Source organism: Protopterus annectens, chromosome 10.part0, assembly GCF_019279795.1.
Source record: "Protopterus annectens isolate FY-2018-M chromosome 10.part0, PAN1.0, whole genome shotgun sequence".
NCBI classification, from domain to species: domain Eukaryota; kingdom Metazoa; phylum Chordata; order Ceratodontiformes; family Protopteridae; genus Protopterus; species Protopterus annectens.
Window position 1 is genome coordinate 368,487,031 of NC_056744.1, and position 18,549 is coordinate 368,505,579.

The 18,549-nt window shown below is 40.5% G+C and overlaps 1 protein-coding gene across 2 annotated transcripts in view; it reads left to right on the forward strand.

Annotated features, from left to right (window-relative positions):
• The window catches only part of LOC122813133 (phosphodiesterase 4D interacting protein), a 1,898,306-nt gene that overhangs the window by 732,441 nt on the left and 1,147,316 nt on the right, over positions 1-18,549 (forward strand). For both annotated transcript variants that reach the window (XM_044085281.1, XM_044085280.1), the window contains exon 5: positions 16,634-16,710. In XM_044085281.1, the coding sequence (XP_043941216.1) occupies positions 16,634-16,710 (77 nt within the window). The remainder of the gene's footprint in view (positions 1-16,633; positions 16,711-18,549) is intronic.

Genomic DNA, 18,549 nt, shown 5'->3' on the forward strand with positions numbered 1-18,549 from the left:
CCTGGCCAGGGTGTTTGACACTATTCCCCATGCAAGCATTACTGATAGACTTTTAATCTGAGTATGAATCTTTATAGTATGTGATGAATAGTTAGCTTGTTGTCTGATAGACACCATGTGGTTAGAGGGTAGCAGGTACCACTTCTGACAGCAAAACAGTTACTAGTGGTGTAACCCAAAGCTCAGTTTTGGGCCCTCTCCTATTTGACATCTAGTTCTTAGACCTCATACCAGTACTGCTGACCTACAGTTAACCAAGTCTGCAGATGACTTCCTTTTGAAGAGAGTGAGGGACGGGTTTTGTTTTACGAAGTTGAAAAGTTTTTTTCTATAAATGACGTATCCTTTAGGACATGAATCTGTCTCTCCCGCAAGTTCTGTTAATGCCACAAATAATGTTCAGGCCCATGGAACACACAACCCTGGTATAATTTCTTGTGAATTTGTAACATTTTCATCAGGGCTGGATCAGAGAATGTCTTGTAGATCAGGCATATGTAACCTTTCATTAAATTATATGATATGGAGTAAAGGGATAGGGCCTTTAGGCGGTCTGCATAACACACGTGTCTTATGCTTTGTATTTTTGTATTGAGAATACTAGTGGGCCACTCCAGTTGGTATAAGTGCCTGGTTAAGTACAAGCAGAAGGGAATATTGTACTCTATTAAGGACCTGATGAGGGCCGAGTACAATGGCACTATGACTTCTTTTGATCTTGATTTTATGCCTTTACTTATAAGTTGTGCCACACAGAAGGATTTCCTCACTACTGTAACCACCTGGTGGTCAAAGTTTAGGTCACTATCTGTCTGTGTTCCTAGGTCCCTCACCACAGGATCTGCTTTTAGGGGTGTACTATCAATATTAAAATTTGCAGATATATCTGATTTACGAAAGGGTATGATTGCAATTTTTTTAGCATTCAGTCTCAGACCATAGTTTTAGCACCAGTCATTTGTTATTTTGGGCCTGTGTGTAGGATGTCAGCATCATTAGGGAATTCAATGATTGCTGTCAGCTTACAGTCTGCAAACTTGTTGAGCCAGAGGACCCCAATATTGGCCTTAACTTTAAAGAAATATATATCAAACAGGAGAGATCCCAACACTGAGCCCTGTGGGACACCGCAGGCAACAGGTTTCTTATCAGAGGTGGCTTCATCTATTCAGACAACTTGCGTCCTGTCAGTAAGCCAGTTTGCTATCTATCTGATGATGTGTAGGGGTTTATGCCTAACTCAGCAAGATTATCTATGATCCCCGAGTGGGTGATTGTGTCAAAAGCATTGGAGAGGTCTAGATAAGTGGTGTGTACCGTTTTACACTCATCCATGACCCTGATGACCTTCTCAAAGAATTCTACCAGATTGAGTGAGCAAGACCTCCTTTGACAAAGCCAAATTAGGTCTGGCCCAGTGTCTGGAGACTTCATATGTCATTATTGATCAGGTCTATAATGATTCTCTCCATGATCTTGCAGATAAGACCAGTTAAGCTTATAGAGCTGTAGTTCCCTAGGTCAGTTGATGGGGGCCCCCAAATGCAGAGGGATGACTGTTACAGTCCTCCATTCCTCTGGAAGAAAGCCCATTCAGAGGTTGTGATTAAAGAGGGTTTGTAGTGGCCCTGATAGATTCTGTTTGAAGCTATTTAAGAAGCATCTTGGAATATTAACGGAACCCATGGAGGCTGTGTTTTTTCGCTTTTGTGTGTGCAGTTAAGGACCTGTCCCTTTGTAATGACTGGTAGGGGGATGGTTGAGAGTATTTCTTTGAGTGTGGTAGGAAGAGACAGGGGGAAAAGTTTGAACTGAACTTGTCGGCCAGTAGGTTTGCTACAGTTTCAGGCTGGTGTAAATGTTGCTATTCATGATTAACTTGGCACATTGCTGAGCATTTCCCCTCAGGTTATGAACATCATTAAAAAAAAAGTCTTATGGTTATCCTTCACCTAAGAGGCTATCTTTGCCTCATAGTTTGCTTTGGAAAATTTGACCAGCTGTCTAATTTATTTGTTTATACAAGTGAGTGCCTTTTTGCGCTGTTTTGTGTGTTTCTTCTTGGCTTTGGAGAGGATTTTTTTTCCTTTTGTTGAATAGTCTGTTTATGCTAGGGGTCACCCAGGGTGGTTTATTTTTGCCAGTAATCCGAAGTTTGACCCTTGACAGGTACAGCCTCCTCTGTGCAGCTACAAATGCGGTAGCACAGTGTTTTTTTGTACAGTTTGGAATAGTCCTCATTGTCATCTGGGTTCAGAGAGACTTGGAAGTTTAATAAGCTGTTACTTAGTTTGAGGTAACTGGCATTAGCAAAGTTCTTAACAGGTTTGGAGTTTGATGGGAATTCTAGGTTAGTTTTAACATTAAAGAAGATCATTTTGTGGTTGTGTTGCTGTTTAGATGCTGATAACCAGCATCAGAGGTGACCAGCCCCTGTACCATTTGGATGTACGCCATAGGACTTTTTAACATTGTTGACTAGATTCTGACCAAAGTTAAGTAAGGTCTCCTTGATAAACAAGTCCACTGGTCCTGTAGCAGGATGTCATCTAGGATCTTGGTAATGCAGGTTTAAAAATGACCCTACATTGCTGGAAGGATTAGTGACACATAAGATATTATGGAGAGGCCAATGGCCTTCTCTTTTATATCAAGTGAGGCTCCTGTCACTTTATGAATGACTGTTGTGGGAGTCCTGGGGTCTAGCAAATTTGGTGCAACTAAATAAGGTGGGGTGCTAAAGTCACGCGACCTACTACATTGATCTGATTGGTTTGTATCTCCTTTTAATGATTGGATGTTCTTTGTGTTTCACTGTTGCAGTCATCACATTTGGGTTATCTGCCTGCAGGTAGCCCTCAGCTGGCCTGAATACCAGAGTCTTGGATTCCTGCATCAGATGCTGTCTCTTCTTCCATGATATCAGGTCGTCAGGGGTATAAAACATGCAGCCGACGCCATTACATCAGTCTTTCTTGCCGTGCGGTGCCCGAAGCAGAAACAGTTCATAAGTGCCGGTTGGCAGACTCCTGAAATTTTCATTTTTCAAGTTTCAGAAATAAAGTCTTCAAAAAAAGATAAGTACCCCATTGGGGATCTTTTTTCTTGCTCCAACCGATGTCAGTAAAAGTTAACAATTGTCTTACCTGTGGAAAGCAAATACCCCATAAAGATTTTAATTTGTACTGCATTCCTTGCTTAGGCCCAGACCATGACGTCCCTTGGTGTTAGTTTTGTGCCTTGTTTGACCTCCGAACTATTCATTGTTGGGCTATATTTGCAGCAGATTATTTTGGTACTCGGTATCCATACTTTGAAATGGCTTCGGTAAGCCATCCGACTACCGATCTTCCGAAAAAACATAAGGATAAAGACCGAGACAGAGAGCATAGGTCCAAAACTGCCAACGATGCTTCCATTAAGCTAGTTGCCAGCCCGCTGGTACTCAGTGAGGCGCTTTCGCTGCCCCTGATACCCGCTACTTCAGATTCGCAGGCCTCTACTGAGACCCATTTGGAGTCCAGTATGCTGCAAGATGCTTCTTCGACTATGGAACCTGCGGATGTCTCTACCTTGGATGGCTCCAGAGCCGCTGTGCAGGCACTGGCTTATGAGGGTGTATTCAGGCCTACAGACTTGCATTTTAGTCCGATGCCATCTTCTTCATCCAGGCCTAAAACTCACACCACGCCTAGAAAACCGATGTCCAAACTGCATGCTCAGGCCCATATGCCTAAAAAATAAATGCTTAGAATGGCTGAAGACCTTATTACCTTAATTGGGGGAAGCCAGCCTTCCCCCTCTAAGAGACCTAGAACTGATTTTCCTTGTGATTCTTCTGATCAGGAATCTGATATTTCTATCTCTTCTGATTACCAGGATTTGCCCTCATCTACCTATGAGGATTCTGATGCAGAGGATTCCATTCCCTCTGCTTCCCCTCCAGAGGATTTTTCTTTTGGTGAAACCTTGCTCACTCTTAGGGAGCATTTCCGCTGGAAAAGCCAGGATTACTCTGACTCCATAAAGAGGCTCAGGGAATTCTTACTCCTTCCTCAACACAGGCCTTTAGCTATCCCTCCTGTTCTAGACATTGTAGATGATGCTTTCTTGGAATCTAGCCTTTCTCTAGACACTTTACATCCAGCTCCCAGAAAACCTGACCAGTATTAAAGAGTACCTGACTCTCACAATTCCTCTTCAAGAATCCTACTGCGGATCCAGAGACCATTTCCCAAGGACCAAAGGGCATTAAGGCTACTGCTGCCAAAAATCCTACCCCTTCTGATAAAGATTCTAGAGCTTTGGACAGATGGGGTAAGAAGGTATACACTTCTGCTACTTTGGCCATTAGGGCTTTAAATTGCCAGTTTCATATGTTAAAGTACTAGCAGCATATTATGGGACTAAACAGAAAATTATTTTCATTCCTGACTATGCTGAACACAAAGAATTACAGGATTTAATGCATTCTGCAGAACAAGTTTGTAAACATACTTTGCAATGTGGTTTTGACTCTTTAGAAGCATCTTGCAAAGCTGCAGTCTCTGGGTCTGTACTTAGAAGACATGCTTGGCTTAAGGAGCAAAACTTGCCAGATCATGTTAAAGCTAAATTACTGACTGCTTCCTTAAACCAAGACCGCCTGTTTGGCAACAAAGCAGAAGTCATCCTCAAAAAGATGGAGGAAAAAGCTAAATCTATGCAAACTGTTAAAGATTTCCTGCAAGTACAGCCTCCCAGTTTTAGTAGGCATTGTCCTTCAAAGAACTGGTCCTTTCGAGTCTCTTCCAGGCCTTCTCAGTCCAAACCCAGGAACAGCAGACCACCAAGGTTAAAGTCTCAGGCTACACACATGCCTAAGCAGTGGGGGGCTCCCACTTCCAAAGAAAGGAGTAGTAAGACACCCACCCTACAGAAAAATGGCACAATGACTTAACCTTAACCCTTCCAAGCCCTGCTCAACTACCTACTCCCTTAGGAGGAAAGCTCACCCTGCATGCAAATAACTGGGAACTCATTACCCAGGACAAATAGGTTTTGAGCATAGTCTCCCAAGGATACTGATTCCACTTCCACACACTACCAACGCCAAATGGTTGGCCAGACCTACCCCCAAATCAGTGGGCAGAGGCCCAACAGCAGGTTCTCTCTCTCTTTTAAGTATCAGGGCTATTCAATCTGTCCCAGCAGAAGAAAGGGGACAAGGTTTTTATTCAAGACTTTTCCTGGTACCCAGAAAAGACCGCTCCTGGCATCCTATCCTGGACCTCTCTATTCTAAACACCTTTCTGGTAATCCCAAAATTCAGAATGCTAACACTTCAACAGCTGCTTCCTATGTTAGGCAAAGATGCCTGGTTGGCAACCTTAGACTTAAAGGAAGCTTATCTGCACATTTCAATAAGGAAATCTTGCAGGAAATACCTACACTTCAGGGCAGGCTCCATGCACTATCAGTTCTCTGCATGTCCTTTTGGTTTATCTACTGTGCCCAGGGTATTCACAAAGTGTCTAGCTCCTATCATTGCATTTTGCAGGCAGAGAAAAATTCAAATATGCCCATACTTGGATGATTGTCTGATTCGGGCAGAAAGCCAGGACTTGCTATTAAAATGTCTGGCATTTGTAAAGAAACTTCTAACCTCAATGGGGTACACCATAAACAAAAATAAATCGCACCTAGTACCCTGCCAACAGATTGTATTCCTGGGAGCAAGCTTGAACACAACTTCCCAGATGGCTTTCCTCACTCCAGAGAAACAAGTTTATTTGAAAACCTACTTCAAACTATTGGTCACAAAGACCTGCTATCTGCAAGGAAAATTCTGCAAGCCCTGGGGTTCATGGCCTCTTGCATTCTACTAATTCCATATGAGGAAACTACAATGGTATCTAAAAAGCCTATGGTGTCAACATTCTCAGGACCTGGAATCAATGATTCCTATCATTCCTTGTATAAAGACAGAGTTCCTTTGGTGGGCAGAGGCCTGCTCCCTTTCACTCTACCCCCTGCCACCCAAACCCTAACAACAGATGCATCAGCATATGCATGGGGGGCTCACTTAGCAGGGCAGTGCATTCCGGGCAAATGGAACCCGAGACAGATGTACCAAAAGAAATGTTAGCTGTACAGAATTCTCTGACAGCCTTCAAAGACCACATTCTTTCAGGACAATTATTGGTAAAGACAACACCACAGTTATGTGGTACATAAACAAGCAGGGGGGGAACCCACTCGTACCCTCTCTGCAGACTAGCCATGGCTCTGTGGAACACAGCCTTGAGCTACCAGGTACATCTGCAAGCTCAATTCCTGCCAGGCAAGCTAAATCACTGGCAGACGACCTAAGCAGAAATCTCATGGACCCACACGAATGGAAACTGGAACCAAAAATATTCAACCTCTTGAGGAACAAATGGAGGACTCCAGAGGTAGACCTGTTTGCCTCCCATCAGAACTACCACTTGGACAAATTCTGCACAAGGACTTCCCACAGTCAAGCCTGGAAAGGGGATGCCCTGTCTTGTACCTGGGAAAGCCTCTCAGTTTATGCCTTTCCCCCTCTGCCTATCCTCTCCATGGTTCTGCAAAAGATCAAACAGGACAAGCCAAGGACAATACTGATTGCACCAGACTGGCCACTCCAGCACTGGTACCCCCTATTGTGCAGTTTGACACTACTGGAACCATAACACCTGCCTCAGACCCCTTGCCTGCTGTCCCAGCAAGTGGGCCAGATCCTGCACCCTCCGCTTCAAACCCTGAGCCTTGTAGCCTGGCTAATTCCTTAAGCTCTCCAATAGCATCCCTCAGTAAGCAGGTGTGCTAGATGTCATTCTGGAGGTCTAGTACTAGAAAATCCTATGCTGAAAAGTGGAAAAGATACTGTTCCTGAAGCCAGACTCAGGGGATGGGCACAACGGTGCCCAGCTTACCTCATATTCTTCAGTACTTAACAGATATGCTGCACAAGGGCCTTTCCTTATCGTCAATTAAAATTCATGTCTCTGCTATTTCAGCTCATTCTAATACTGAGCCACCCCTCTTTTCTCACCCTCTGCTAAAGCAATTCCTGAGAGGGGCCAAAAATTTAAGACCCCCCCCCCAGGAGAGCCCCTACTCCAGCCTGGGACCTTAACTTTGTATTGGAAAAGCTCACTCTCCTTCCCTTTGAGCCAGCTGCAACCCCAATAACCTGATCGCTTTCATCTTGTTTTTCACTGATTAATATGTACTGTGAGACAAGTGTTTTAGTTTCCTGTACCATATGTATGGAGAGAACTGAAGGAATTGTTGTGTGTATTTTTATAAAAACTGATAAAATCTGTTTTGGCTCAGTTGGCAAAATGGCCATTTTATATTGCTGTATTCTAATATTCATTAACTGGAGACTAATACATTTGTGAAATAAATAGTTGAATTATATTGCTGTATTTTTTGTGTTGTATGCATTTTCATAGTAACTGCATCAGTAATTAATTTAGAATGTGTGGTCTTTATTTCTCTTTTTTTATCTTCTTTGCTCTTCCCCTCATGACCACTAAACACACTCTCCACTCCCTGTGTAGGTCCATTAATTTCCCAACAGATGAAAGCCTTGCTACCTGTTTGTACCTCTCAGGGTGAGCGACAAAGACTAGAGAGTAGTGCTTTCATTGTGTGAAACAAGGGTTTTTCTTTCAGTCCATAACCTGACTGCACATAGCTTGCAAGCTGCCCCAGGGTTGGGAGTGCAAAGGAAATCACCAAAGGCATATTGCTCGTCTTCCCAAGTGACATGACCTCCTGAAGACTGTCCTTCTCCCCGTGAAGACGGTGCTGCTTTGTGCTTTGCAATCAGCACTGATGACTCCACCGTGGAATAACCTAGAACAGGGATCCCATGCTCCTCCCCGCAGGAGAGTCAAACTGGCCAACCCCCATAGCATTCCAGTCTTCCTGCTACCAGCTCCTGCAGATATCGAATCCACTAATCAAACTCCAGTCACACCTGGTTCACTTTCAGGGCTTTATCTTTCTTAGCTGGCTATGATATGAGTTTTTGTAAATTGTTTTAAAGTATAACCATTCAACTGAAGTTAAACCCAATGGTCACTGTACGTGAAGGACCATTGCTAGCAGAAACCAAAAAAATATATATTTTTCATCTTTTCATGAATTTATACATAGTCTAAACATGCCAGCTACTTGTTAATTCACTTTTTTATTTTCTATCCTTAAATGCCTTCACAGGGACAGGCATGCTAACATGGTCTTGTTTAATGTCAAGTTTTAGAATCCTCAGTAAGAATGGCAGTAACTTTTATTTTTTTCAGTGATTCGTACATATTTGTCTCCCCCATGTGTTACACTGTCTGTAAAAAGTTCTTCAAAAGGATAAAGAAATAAATGCGGCAGCGGAGACTAAAGTAATACTGTCTACATTTCAGGTTCTGTTTGCCTTCTGTGGTTCAACCAGACTGTTATAGTTCCCAGCTTGCAAATCTTAGCTAAATGGTGAAGTTACTCCTGATGGTTTCAAGTTTATTCACCTTCAGACTACAAAAGGCGGTTAATATGGTTATAGCCCTAGGGAAGGAAAATAATGCAGCTTCATATGACAGCACAAAGTCAGAGAGTTGTGAATTTTGAATTCTGAATACCTTTGTAACCTCAATGGTTGTGAAATAATAAGTGTTATAGGTGCCTTATTGTGTTTTCCTCAGTAAAAAAGTTTCAGATGATGCCACAGCAAGGGAGACAAATTCCTAAAGAAAGTATTAGGAGATTTCATTCGACCCTAAAATGGAGTGCACTGTAGAAGATGACTAGGATAGGAAAACTATTAAGTTAGGCTTTCAAGTATAGGGCTCATTTTGTAGAAAAAGAAATGTTGACTAGGAAAAAGGAGTGCTGTGTAAGCTAGCATAGGGTGTTGCTCCTGACTACATCACAAGCAACATGGGTTTGATTAATAGCCTGGATGTTGAAAGAGCTTTGTGGAGAGAGATGAGAGTGATAGACCAATGCAACTCACCCATCTCGGATTGAGGATATTAGCAGAGTCCTAGCAGAAGAACTCTACCTGTGGAGAGGTCCAGGGACTGCAGCATTTGCATTAGGAATGCTGTGTAAGCTGGAATAGGGCTGTGCTCCTGACTACATCACAAGCAACCTGGGTTTGATTAATAGCCTGGATGGTGAAAGAGCTTTGTGGAGAGAGGTGATAGTGATAGACCAATGGCAACTCGCCCATCTCAGATGGAGGATATTGGCAGAGTCCTAGCAGAAGAACTCTACCTGTAGAGAGGTCCAGGAATTGCAACATTTGCATTAGGAATAAAAGAGGGAGTTTGAATCTGCCAAAGGTTATATACAGTCCACACTTGCAAATATCCAACACAGCAGCCATAGCATGTTGCTTCCTGGTCAGTGAAAAAGGGGTTTAAGAAGCATTCAAAAGACATTCTAGTAACATCTGCTGGATTATAGCTATTTTCTCTAACTCTAACCTCCCTGGCCCAAAGTTCTATGACAATGAAGGTAAAGGGAATGAATTGGTTGTTAGGAAATAGTGGTTCAGTAGTTACAGGATGGCAGAGACAGAAAAAGGTTTTGTCCTCAGACAGGACAGTTTGAATCCTTTAAAAAAGAAAAAAAAATGATAAAAAAAACTATCCTTGAAATTTGATAGGGATGAATGGTTTCCAGCACTCTGATTGCAGTATAGATCAGGGTAGCAGTTTGGATAATGTATGTATTTTGACATTTTTAAAGCTAGTTTTGAGATGTGAGGTTTATTATTAATTTATTCTGCAGGTATCTGTATGCAGTTGGAAACCAGTAGGTTACTGCAGGAAATAAACGGTGTGGGTTAACTGAAGTGGTGTGCAGAAAACTGTATTTAGTACATTTTCTGTAATGATTAACAATGTGGACAGCCCTATGAGAGACCAGCATACACGAGAGAGAAGAAACTGTACTAGTCACAGTGCTAGACAAGGGTAAAAGAACAGAAAGGCAAATGTGTCCTACAGACTAGTTTCATCATTGCCTGCTAATTTTCAAAATGTTGGTCCACAAATTCCTCTGTAGATAAGTCTACAGAAAGGACCTAAGAATCTCTTCTGATGTGTAAACAACCAGGAGTGTGCACGCTTTCTCAAACCATGTTTTGGCACCATTTATTGTCACATAGCATTAGGACCTATTTTAGATTATGGTAGAAGGTACATATTTATTCTCTTGTCTCATAAGTAAGCTGATTGTATTAAAAGTAGACCTGGGAAGGCGTACAATAAAGCTCACAGACAGTCGAATTCTCTTCCTTTAATGTCACAACAAAAGCACAAAAACAAAGCTCTACATTAATGTCCTGAATTACGTTTTAGTTTGTAAAACTTCATCAGATGTGGGGCAGTCAACTCCACAACAAATCACAAACCAAGACAGGATTGTTTTGAATATGGTCAGAAGAGCATATCAAAACATTCCTGTCTTGGTTTGTGATGTTTATGTGATGGCTGGAATCCTAAACAACATTGTTTGAACTCTGGTTGCTATACAACTCTCATGATTAAAACACAGGCACATAACTGTGTAGGCATAATAACTGCTTGGTAAAGGATTGTGGAAGCAGGGCAGTCATAGTAAGATTAAAAGTCTTTTCCTTGCAGGGGCCTGTGACTGTCAGTTTAATGGCTACCTTATTTCTCCTGCTTTCAAGCACAAGACCAGTCCTCTTGTTAGCTACATTGTTTCAGCTACTTTTAGCCCCAAATAAGCTCTGAATAACAGCTGGGTAGCTACATTTTCTCCCACATTTAGGCACAAAAGCAGGTCCGAGGCACAGTTTTAGTTGCATTGTTTCTCCCACTTTAAGCACAAGAGCATTTCTGAAGCACAGTTTAACTACATTTTTGCTCCAACTTTTAGGCTGAAGGGTGGCCCCATAACATAGCTTCACACCAAGTAACTTACTGGAGGATGCTGGCAGCAACATTCAGTGGTCAGTGTGCCATTGACAAGTTAGTGTGCTGTTAGCACAACACAGGTGTAGGTAAATTGCTGTAAGTAGAGTGTTACTGTCCAGATTCGGTTCTATTTCTCAGTGGTTATGTTTTCTTAGATTTTAAAATGAGCTCTAGCTTCCATTATGAAAAGTATTATGTCTCCTGGGATCTGTGACATTATCACTGGTTTAAATGAAACAGACATGCATAGGTAATAAGCAAAGTTTCCTTACTACATTGGCAGTACATAGTGTGACTTGGAGGAAGGGTCATGTTTAAACATGAGTAGCTATTTGAAATGTCAAAACATGCTGGAGTGAGTCCCAAAACACTGAGATTGAAAAAAGAAAACAAAAATGGACTTAAAGTATACTAAGTTCAAGATGGCCATTTCTCAGAATATTCCCTTTTCTCCAAGGTATGGTGGTGACAGAGTTAGAATATATAAATGCATGGCTAGGTGGGGTTTGTCCCTTGCAAAAAGGAAGTTTAAAGGAGAAGAGTGATGCTTGAGATTCTCTCTTCTCCTGCTTTTCCGGTCTTTATTTTTCAGTGTGTCGGCACTTGGCATTCCGACATCTCAGTAGGGAGTCCCAAACATGTTTCACTGAAGTTTTTGCATTTAAGCAGTATATTTTATTGCAAGATATTAGTCGTTTTACCACAGCAGACAAGTATTTGAAGCTTAACTGATAAAAAAGAGGAGTTGTGCTGCTCCACTGACACGAGCAATAAAACTCATAGGCAATCTAATGCCTTTTATTGGCCCAGCATAGATTTTACAATATAGTTTCCTCATGCTTTCACTGAGCCCCTCATCAGGTGTTAATCCTGTGTTAAAGCAGTAAAAGATATTACAACATTTCTGCATCTGTCTTAAATGTAAACTGATCAGGAAGGCTCAAATCAAGGACCACTGTCCAGCCTGTAGTCTGAATCAAAAAGAGAAAGCAATATTAAACATAAACTGTAGTAAAACGTGCAGTCAATTCTGCTGTAAGCTATGTTGATGTAAGTTTAAAAAATATAAACAAGTGTAAAAGGCAAAGTATTTCAAAGTGCATGAACTAATTTTAACAAGATTGCACTCTGACTTATCTTGCATGATGTAACAGTCCTGTCAGTTTACCTTGGAAGTAGTATCTAATATGCAAATATTTACTTATGACTCACACCAACAACAGCATGTATGTGAACAAAACTGCAGTAAATAAAGTTCTGAATGAAGGAAGATAAAGCACTGCTTTGTATATAATGTGGATCTTTGAACACATGGCTGTCCTGGGGAAAGTAAAGTATAAACTTAACAGAACAGACCTGGGATCAGTTTAGTTTCCATAAGCGCAAGCTTTTTAAGCAATATTACTCTAGGCTCAGTACTCGTGTTCTAAAACACTTTACGTTCCTCTGTGTGATGGTGGTAAGAGGTCACAAAACATCAGGGCACCCACTGACAAGTCCACTATAAAGCATATTCTAAAAAGGTAGGTTACATGATTTTCTAAGAAAAACACACTAAGCCTATTAGAAGCTAGTTTTCTGAAGTCTGCTAATGGCATGGAAATTAGATTGGCTTTGAACAACTGCAACATGAATAAAGTGTAATAAAATATTTTTATTAACATGCAATAATCAACATTTGCAATGTAAATATGGCAGTTAGTGAAAGTAAGACATGTATACTGGTTCATAGAGGTGTACGTATTGTATCACATGCACACCTCTCAACCTGCAGACATTGAAAACAGGAATAAAGGTTCTTGAAAAATAGATACATGCAGCCAAAAATCTGCACATCTAATTAACATGAAATCTAAATACCAAATAGCACATAACTCTTCTTGCTTCCAGTAGGAATTTAGGATCCCAGTCATAAAAGCATTTAAAAAAACAGTGCGACTAAACTGATGGGAAAATATAAGCATAAAATGTGTAGGGGTAAATCAAACCTGAAAATATGGACATACCTCCAAAAATAGGTACATGTCCAGAGGTAAATCAGGTCTGAAAATATGTACGTTTCTCCAAGCTAGTGATAGCTGAGGTCTCTGCTGGAGACTTTGTTCATCATACTCCCAATATCTTTGAAAACATAGACTTACCTCATATCTAGATATTCTGTGTTTCAGTGCTGATTCTTGATTCATACTACCTTCTAAGAGACTACATTCAGCAGTATGAATGGTCTTGTTTTCTGGTGTGTATTTGCATTATACAAGGTATTATAAACACATCCATCAATACTGTTTACATTTTAGTCTCCAAGCTCCACTTGAAAAAGACAATGTCTTTGCATGTTCCCCTTATTATTGCATCTACCTGAGAGGTAGACCCATTCTTTGCAAGGTATTCTGTGTTTACCAAAACAGAACAGGATTACAAGAAGTTTAAGAATGTATAAATGAAAATGCTGGGACACACTTTTATTTGATGTGAATCACATAAAATGGTGCAGCTTAATTACTGAATAAGTAGTTGTCAGTTAAACATAGACGGTGAACCCTGACTACAGAGCAGCCATTATTTTTTCCTCAGACATTGGAGGTGCACACAGTCAACAAAGTAGCTATAACTACTTTGTAGGGGTAGAGCTGTCTGTGGATGTTAAGTAACTTATCCTTTTGTCATCTGCTCATTTTAACATCCATTAATATGGATTACCAGGACTACTTTGCATTTGTGTGAAGTAATTTTAAATTCTTTACTTTGGCTACTGTGTGTTTGTGTGAAACAAACTTGAAATGTGTTACTGTGGTCATTATTTTTATTACAGCCAGTCATCTGAGATTTACTACTGTCTCTGTGAAAATAGCTTATCCTCTTGTTGTCTGCTCACTTTAAACCGTCATTGATCTGGTTTAGAAAGACTACTATACATTTGTGTGGCTCTATGTTTGTGTGAAACAAATTAGAAATATGATTATGTGGTCATTACTATTTTTTAACCACCATTGTACATCTGATATGCATCTAATCGACAATGTGGATATAATTGCTAAGTGCAGTGGTCTGCAGGTGAAAATAAGTTTGCTATAAAGATCAACCTTAGGTTCATAGGTTAGTACTAAGCTAACTGCCCTTGCGAGCCATTGTAAGCCTAGCCAATTATCCCTTGTGAGACTCAAACCCTGCACCTTGTGTTTGTAAGGCAAACCCCCTAACCATTAGTCAGGCTGGCAAATGTATCTTTGTTTAAAGCAAATTGTAATACCTTACTGTGGTTATTTTTTTATCACAATTACAAGGTATACCCAGTCAATGTGGTGATGGACAGGTTGACAGACGAGATCAGACAGGAGTCCCATGTTTGCAGATGACATTGTGATCTGTAGTGAGAGTAGGGAACAGGTGGGGGAGACCCTGGAGAGATGGAAATATGCTCTAGAGAGAAGAGGAATGAAGGTCAGCAGTACTAAGAATATATGTGTGTGAATGAGAGGGAGGATAGAGGAATGGTGAGGATGCAAGGAGTAGAGGTGACGAAGGTGGATGAGTTTAAATACTTGGGGTCAATAGTTCAGAGTAACGGTGAGTGTGAAAGAGAGGTGAAGAAGAGAGTACAGGCAGGATGGAGTGGGTGGAGAAGAGTGTCAGGAGTGATTTGTGACAGATGAGTAACCTGTAAGAGTGAAAGGGGGAAGGTCTACAAGAGGGTAGTGAGACCAGCTATGATATATGGGTTGGAGACAGTAGCATTGACAAAAAGGCAGGAGTTTGAGCTGGATGTGGCAGAATTAAAGATGTTAAGATTTGCACTGGGTGTGACGAAGGTGGACAGGATTAGGAATAAGTATATTAGAGGGTCAGCCCAGGTTGGAAGGTTTGGAGACAAAGCCAGAGAGGCAAGATTACGTTGGTTTGGACATGTGCTGAGAAGGGATGTGGAGTATATTGGGAAAAAGATGCTAAGTATGAAGCTACCAGGTAACAGGAAAAGAGGAAGGCCTAAGATAAGGTTTATGGATGTGGTGAGAGAGGACATGCAGGTGGTTGGTGTGACAGAGCAAGATGCAGAGGACAGGAAGAAATGGAAACAGGTGATCCGCTGTGGCGACCCCTAATGGGAACAGCCTAAAGAAGATGATGATCTGATGAGTATGGGCATTGGTGGATTGCAATGACAGCAGGTTGAGTGGTCTTTTTATTACAGATAAGTTTTGAAATGGGTCATTTTGTTACTGGTTGGTAAATTTTGTTTCACTTCTTGCTGAAAAAATGTACAAGACTACAAATGTAAAACAAACTCAAACAGATTTTGCTTCATTAGCAGCACATATAACTTAAAAAAATCAAATCGTTCTAGATGCTATGCCTCCTGTTTTATTTTTTTTAACTCTGACATGAGATGAGATTAGTGTTAGCATGAAAGCATTTACTTCCAGACTTTGTCTCAAATGAAATCTTCTGATTTCAAGTTTCATTTATTTTTTTTTAGTTTATTTATTTGTTAGACACATGAATTGATCCACTAACTTCTCCAGGCCACAAGAGTAGGGGAAGTGCTGTGTAGCTGGATAAAATTAGAGTAGCCAGTCAAGCAGCATGTCTTTTTGGAAATAGGTGTAAGATAGAGATACCTACAGAAAATCCTTGTAGACATGATAAGAACATTCAGATTACAAGTTTGTAATGAAACCTAGGTCTGTGTTTTGGGTATCTTATCCACCGACACATTTAATTTTCAACTCTCAAAGTGAGTGATTGTGGAATGGGGGGGTGCTTTCTTCTTTCATAATTCTCCTTTTCAGAATTTAGTGTTACATTGCTTCGTTGGTCAACATTCAGTAAAAAAAAACTAAGCTATTCTGCACATCCTTTGCCTAATTATATTGTAATGTTGCAGGGCACTGTCACATTATGTGGTAACTCTGACTTCAGTTTGTGCATGAAACATTACTCTTGAAACATCTTGGTATTGTTATCTATGTGGTATTTAAAAGCATGCATGCAGCTGTTTTGCCTCATTTACAAGTTTTAATTATTTTTATTCTTTGTTGATCCTGTAAGACTATTTTCAGAGTCAGCTTGGGCATAGCTGATTGCACTGCACATGTTTTGAAGTTGCGTTTCATTTCTTTCTTTGCATAGATTTGCAGTCATATCTTCTATCTCTGTATGAGCTCTGAACATCCCATTGTTTAAGTAGCACCCTGAAAAATGCGTACAGATGTGTACTCTGTAATTTCTTCCTAAATTTCATTCTCTACAAACACAAGGTCAAACTCTGATTCTCTGATTTGACCGGGCATTTCGGTGTGGGAAAAAAAACTTTTGGTTATACAGCTCTATATCTAGCTCTCTGTCTATAGATGCATGCATTGCATTGTATGACATTTCCTTAGCAGTTTGTGATAGAGTGTTTGGAGCTGCTTCACCTGTCAGTAAATTCATGAACTGCCCCATTCAGAAAGGAGGAATAACCTGTACTTAAGTTTATGTAGTGACTCAAGTAATGTCTGCTATGCACCTAAGGGGGTCTATCTCTGATAAGGTGAACACCTATGATGACAGGTCACATGGCTTGGGAATGTCACTATTATAGCATAAACTAATCCAGTGTGTATGATTATAGAAGAAAATGAGTATCTTTTTCTCTCTTTCTACCTGTGGTTATTACCTTTTACTGTTCTCTTTTTCAGAACATCGAGCTGAAGGTTGAAGTAGAGAGTCTGAAAAGAGAACTGCAGGAAAATCAGCAGCTTTTGGAAAAGGCCTTGTAAGTACAGATGTGTATTTACTCTCTAGATTTAGTTACTGGTACAAGGCTGTCATTTGCCATTTTGATGCTATAAAACAGCAAGGCATGAGAGGTTTGAGGTTTTCACATATGAAATGTGCTCCATATAAAACTATGTAAATCATATTTTATCCTTTGTTCCTAATTTATTGGTACAAGCCAGGCATTCAAAATGTAAAAATATAGTGAATTATAAAAAATGTATGGATCAAGAATAAATGATAGTTTATATATGAGGTTTGTTTTCCCTCACTGGTTGCAATGAGTTCTAGTTTTATTAATACAGGGAAGAGCAGGACTGTTCATATGAATTTCAAAAATTGTAAAAGTAAAATGAATTCAAGAAAGTCTAAAAATACATTTATTTTAAGGAATAGTATGCAGAAGAGAGTTTTTATAAGGAAACATTATTTAGTTAATATAGGAGTGGAATATTCTGTTGCTAAACAGCAAGTGATACCACTGTACTTGTGAAATGGTTCGGCCTGCCACTCATGGAACTGGGAGTCACGGAGCTAGCAGTGCATGTAAGTAACAAACCTTTAAAAGATGTTGAAAGACTGTGCTTAAAGGGTGGGCCAGCAGTAATGGTCAAGCTGCCACTTCAGTCACATGGGAATGTGCTGAGGTCCTTGGAATGGTGGCAGGAGGAGGAACATAGATATGCACCAGTGCAATGACATTTGAGATGTTGTAGTGATTAGGAACAACCACAGGGTAGAAATCCGTGTTTTGTAGATGCAGCAGTTATGCACAACGTACCTACCAAAAAATGGCTACTTTGAAACATCTAAAACCCATAACATCTAATTTCATAACATTGAGACCAGAACATCTAAAACCCATAACATCGAATTTCATAACATCTAACACTACAAGTCACAAGAAAATAACATCCCCTCCATATATAACGACACCAAACTACCAAACACACTTTTTACTACATTTCTGCAGGGGGGCAAGAACCCCTTGCACCCTCCCCATGTGGGGGTCTCCGACCCCCACATCCCCCCTTAAATTAAATATACCAACTCTAAGATCACACTACAGTGGGAAAAGTTAATTTCCTAACCTCATTGTATGAAGCCCCCCCCCCCACACACAGAAACATAGTAAAAAGTGGTAGTTTGGTGTAATTATATGTGATGGGGATGTTATTTTCATGTGATTTGTACTGTTAGATGTTATGAAATTCAATGTTATGGGTTTTAGATGTTTTGGGTTTTAGATGTTCTGGTCTCAATGTTATGAAATTAGATGTTATAGCAATAACCCACGCCTGGGTGTGGGTAATGCTAAATTTACCCACGGTTGGCGTGGTTTGGTCCCGAGGGCGAAGCCCGAGGGACCAAACAAAGCCAACCGGGTAAATTTAGCATTACCACACCCAGGCATGGTTATTGCTATTATATGACATTATTTAAGAAAAGAAACTATTACTTTTCTTAAATAATGGCAGAGTATAATGCCTGTTTACTGCCCTTCCGCAGATGTCTGGCATCCGGCAGTTCTGATGTAATGCGCCTGCGCAGTACATCAGAGTTGTGAGCAAAGCAACGGAGAAAGCAAGATCTCCGTTGCTTTTAATCTCGCTATGTTAAATGAGTTTAACATAGCGAGACAGTTTTAAAATAAGCAACGGACATCTCCGTTGCTTATTTTAACTGTCTCGCTATGTTAAACTCATTTAACATAGCGAGACACTAAAAAGCAACGGAGATCTTGCTTTCTCCGTTCGCTATGTTAAATGGGTTTAACATGCGAGACAGCTTTAAATAAGCAACGGAGATCTCCGTTGCTTATTTTAAAGCTGTCTCG